The sequence below is a fragment of the Sander vitreus genome, unplaced genomic scaffold (assembly GCF_031162955.1).
Source record: "Sander vitreus isolate 19-12246 unplaced genomic scaffold, sanVit1 ctg430_0, whole genome shotgun sequence".
Lineage (NCBI taxonomy): Eukaryota > Metazoa > Chordata > Actinopteri > Perciformes > Percidae > Sander > Sander vitreus.
In genome coordinates this window covers 19,694-25,000 of record NW_027595546.1, presented here as the reverse complement: position 1 = coordinate 25,000, position 5,307 = coordinate 19,694, and the positions used below count along the sequence as shown (strand labels likewise).

The following is a 5,307-nucleotide window of genomic DNA, read 5'->3' as shown; positions in this document are numbered from 1 at the left end:
TCGGCGTTTGAAGCTTTTTACGAAGTTTATTTTACTTTTTTCGATGTTTATAATAAATATTACAAAAAAGAGTTTTCATCCAATCACACGATGTTCACGACACTTTCCAACGAGGCCACGCCCCTTTAGGAGACGGGAAGTGTGACCGTTTAATGTGGCTGGTAAGGGGGTAACCCTCTACAACACGTAGCTCCTATGGCGCCATTCTGATGCTACCAAGCCATCACCTCCCGTTAGCATCCCGTTAGCATCCCGTTAGCATTCCGTTAGCATCCCATTGACTGCCATTCATTCTGACGTCACTTTGACAGAGAATACCTTTACATCTGAGGCGTTTAAAGACTCTATTTGTCCGTTGTTTATTTCTAAAGAAACACGACAATGTATAAAAGGCTCCATTACCTTGTAGCTCACGTTATGGCTCCGTAGCAGACGTTTTTATAACAATAGGCTAACGATTGGGTCATAACCACGAGACTTCCTGTCTCATAGTAGAGGAGTTACCGTATAGTACAGGAGAAGCTCTCAGGCAGTTTGGACTTCCATCAGCTGTTTAAGTGTAATGACTAATGTTAACTATCATTTTAGTGATCAATAATGAGCCTGTGTCTATGTTATCTCCTTACATATACCTACGCTCTCCGTCTCTGCTAGATTGGGAATGATTGAGATTTCTCTTGGCACAGCTACCAGAAGACTTCCAACTTTCAGACAGGTTGCTCACGTCACATCTACGTCTTCAAGCTCAGTTGGAGGCTGCTCAGTAACGCTCAGCCATCACCGGGAAAGAGACGTCACTGGTCTCCGTCCAGAGACACGGGGTCTGCTGCTCCATTATATACTGACTATGGTGACTGGGCCTTTATTTTGAAAAAACGTGACCGGAAGTCAAGTTGCCCACAGCCGTTATTGATTGTAAATCAGGTCCTTCAGGACAGCAACGGATCAATATGTAATTATAAAGGCTTGCGCTGCTCAGTGATGAGCTTCCGCTGAGACAAGTAGAGCAGATTATTATTCTAAGTGTCTGACAACATTATGGGATGGATCCCTACAGAGATAGACCTTTTAGTTAAAGAGGAAGATCCTTTTAGTTTAACATGAAACAGCCCCGAAATCACCATCACCAAACCCACCAGACTCCATGTAAATAATCAGGACTTTTAGCGTGTATAGAGCCAGCATATCTCCACCAGACTCCATGTAAATAATCAGGACTTTTAGCGTGTATAGAGCCAGCATATCTCCACCAGACTCCATGTAAATAATCAGGACTTTTAGCGTGTATAGAGCCAGCATATCTCCACCAGACTCCATGTAAATAATCAGGACTTTTAGCGTGTATAGAGCCAGAATATCTCCACATGTAAATGGGTGAATTAAGGGTTTATTTCAACCAAACCAGAGTGGTGATTGTTGAAACAGTGGAAAGATGAACCAAGACGGCTTTTGGTAGTTTGATTTAGTTTCTGTCCACTTTGAATGAAGTGTGTTTTACCATGATAAAAGTCCTGATTATTTACATGGAGTCTGGTGGGTTAGTGGACTCTAACTGCTGCTGAACATTAGTCCTGTAGGGTAACATTACAGCTTGGTTCTGGTTTAATACTGGACCAGTTTCAGAGATTGTTGTTCTCATCAGACACTCAAACACACAAACATGGGGACAGAGTCCAGGGTGATAAAAAAACAAAAACAGTCTGTGCCTCTTTTTCCTGCTGAATAAAGCCCAAACAGGAATGTAAATGGAGATTTATTGAGACTTGTTTTAGGAACTCCGCCCAGATTTAATGTCATTAACCCATTCCCGTCCGCTGCAGTGACTCTCCCTGATCACTGATTACTCACTGATTACTCACTGATTACTCACTGATTACTCACTGATTTGTCCATCTAATCTCTGGGATCATCTCTACTCTTAATTAGCTTTTTTTTTCAGGGACTTTGGTGCAGTTTGCGCCAGCGGTTTCCCGGGCGCAGACCCTGACTCAGCGGTCTGACAGGCGGACTGATGCCGCACCATGACGACACACACACACACACACATACACATACATCCCGCACGCGCACATTCAATCACACATTAGGCTTATTCCACGACCCAAACACTCCGACAAATCACACACCAGAAGAGAAGAAAGTGAGAAGAAATAAAAGTGTACTCACTCCATGTCTGAGCGCAGATCAGTCCGCTGAATCATCCGAGATACATCCGAGAGAGAAAAGAGACCCGCCCACCGGAGGGGAGAGGGGGGGCAGATGGAGAGAGAGAGAGAGAGAGAGAGAGAGAGAGAGAGAGAGAGAGAGAGAGAGGAGAGAGAGAGAGAGAGAGGAGAGAGAGAGAGGAGAGAGAGAGAGAGAGAGAGAGAGGAGAGAGAGAGAGAGAGAGAGACAGGAAACAAGAGAGGAAAGGAGGCAGGTACTTCGAAGGAGGTCAGCTTCTCCTCACAACCCGAACCTCCTATGGAGCCATTCTGATGCTACCAAGCCATCACCTCCCGTTAGCATCCCGTTAGCATCCCGTTAGCATCCCATTGACTGCCATTCATTCTGACGTCACTTTGACAGAGAATAACTTTACATCTGAAGCGTTTAAAGACTCTTTAAAGGAATTACCGTAGCCTATAGTACAGGAGAAGCTCTCAGGCAGTTTGGACTTCCATCAGCTGTTTAAGTGTAATGACTAATGTTAACTATCATTTTAGTGATCAATAATGAGCCTGTGTCTATGTTATCTCCTTACATATACCTACGCTCTCCGTCTCTGCTAGATTGGGAATGATTGAGATTTCTCTTGGCACAGCTACCAGAAGACTTCCAACTTTCAGACAGGTTGCTCACGTCACATCTACGTCTTCAAGCTCAGTTGGAGGCTGCTCAGTAACGCTCAGCCATCACCGGGAAAGAGACGTCACTGGTCTCCGTCCAGAGACACGGGGTCTGCTGCTCCAGGTTATATATACCGTCTATGGGTACTTCGGGGAAACCACTCAGCAGGAGCAGGAATATAAGCATGTTATTATAATTATTATAATGGGAGTGATGTTGTGTTTGAGTCCAGCAGAGGGAGACAGACCAGCTTTAACAATAACTTTCATTCCCAGTAGAAACTACATCAGGCTTCCCCATTATCATCTCTTTATTTATGATTCATAGGATTACAATAAGGTACAAACACAAACTGAAAATATTTGACATTTTAACCAAAGTATTCCCACTTGCCCACCCTGCCCCATATGTAGGTCCTAAAACAATAAGAAATGAATAAACATTAAAATGACTAATCCGTCAAGCAGAGTTAAGAGGTCCACACACAATGTTTGCAATATATCAACTGTTTCCACATTATTATTTGACCCAGTGTCCATATTATTACTTAGTTATACCATGCTAAGGAGTAAGGACTAGGAGAAGTACAACATGTATGAGTCCAGGTGATCTCAGTAGGAGGTAGAGATGTTAAATGTTCCAGATGACGTACTATGGGGTCCCAGATATCTTCACATGTATCAGGCGACCCCTCATTAACCTCCTCAAGGCTGAGGAACAGCATGAGATCTGTGATCCAAGAGCAGCTGTGGGAGAGGTGACTCCACTTTAATAGTATTCTTCTTCTTGCAAGAAGCGACGCACGGTGCCAAGATTAATGAGGCAGAAATCAGTGTTTCCCAAACAGACTATACACCATCAACACGGCCGTATTTACACACGTTCAGCTGGATTTCTTCTCCCTGCTCTCCTCCATCTCTCTCACACACACACACACACAGAGACACACACACACACACACAGAGACACACACACACACACACACACAGAGACACACACAGAGACACACACACAGACACACACACACACACACACAGACACACACAGAGACACACACACACACACACACACACACACACAGAGACACACACACACACACACACACACAGAGACACACACACAGAGACACACACACACACACACACACACACAGAGACACACACACACACACACACAGAGACACACACACACACACACACACAGAGACACACACACACACACACACACACACACACACACACACACACACACAGACACACACACACAGACACACACACACAGACACACACACACACACACACACACACACACACACACACACACACACACACACACACACACACACACACAGAGACACACACACAGAGACACACACACACACACACACAGAGACACACACACACGAGACACACACACACACACAGAGACACACACACACACAGAGACACACACACACACACACACACACACACACACAGAGACACACACACACAGAGACACACACACACAGAGACACACACACAGACACAGAGACACACACACAGACACACACACAGACACACACACACCCCCGACTCTTATCAACAAGCGATGGCGTCTGCTTGAGGAAGTTAACTAGTTGCTGTTAGCGTAACATGCTGTTGGGATGTCGAGGTCAGAACACGATATGTAGCAGCTGTGAATCAATCAAACGTATTATAGATCATGTCATGTTTTACTGTGACAACAACCTGAATCTGTGGGAAACACTGAGAAATACTTTTAGAAATGGTATTCCAGTATGCTTGCAAGCGATGGCAACACCAGAACATGTGTGTCGTATTTGCTGGAGATCTGTGGCACCTGTTGTGAGCATCTGTGATGGTCGGATAGCTTTTAGAAAGTTTGGCATTAGTGTAATACATACGGTGGAACACTTTGACTTGTATGAGTCCCTCATTCACTCTCTTAATAGCTTGCTGCCAGACTTCTTCAGAGATTGTATTATTTAGATCCTCTTGCCAGTCTTCGTTGAGCGTAACAAGGGGGGATCTTGCCGTAGTAAGCAGTAGCTTATAGATCTGAGAACCCTTCAAATTCCTGGGTGTTCCTAAAATAAGATCAACAACTGAATTAGGAGGAGTTTGGGGAAAGACGGATGATGTCATTTACTAAAGTGATGAATCTGGAGGTATCGCAACAGCTGAGAGGTCGCTAAAACTGGCAAAAATATTGTTTATATATAGGTCTTTTAATGTGGTCAGACCCAGTTCTTGCCATTTAGAGAAGGTGACGTCTATATTAGCAGGTATGAAAAGATGATTGCGTATTGGGACATTGTTTTGAAAGCTCATTGAGTCGAAAAAAATACCTAAATTGTGACCATCTTTTCAGGGTCGATATTACAATCGGATTAGAAGAGAATTCAGTAGGTCTTATAGGTAGGTTAGAGCAGTGGTTCTCAAATGGGGGTACGTGTCCCCCTACGGGTACTCTGGA

At 44.3% G+C, this 5,307-nt stretch overlaps 1 protein-coding gene across 1 annotated transcript in view; it reads right to left on the bottom strand.

The window, feature by feature from the left end:
• Positions 1-2,242, bottom strand: part of LOC144514061 (paralemmin-1-like) — a 16,897-nt gene extending 14,655 nt beyond the window's left edge. The window contains exon 1 of the mRNA XM_078245254.1: positions 2,167-2,242. Within this exon, the coding sequence (XP_078101380.1) occupies positions 2,167-2,201 (35 nt within the window). The 5' untranslated portion in view covers positions 2,202-2,242. The remainder of the gene's footprint in view (positions 1-2,166) is intronic.
• Positions 2,243-5,307: the final 3,065 nt, after the last annotated feature.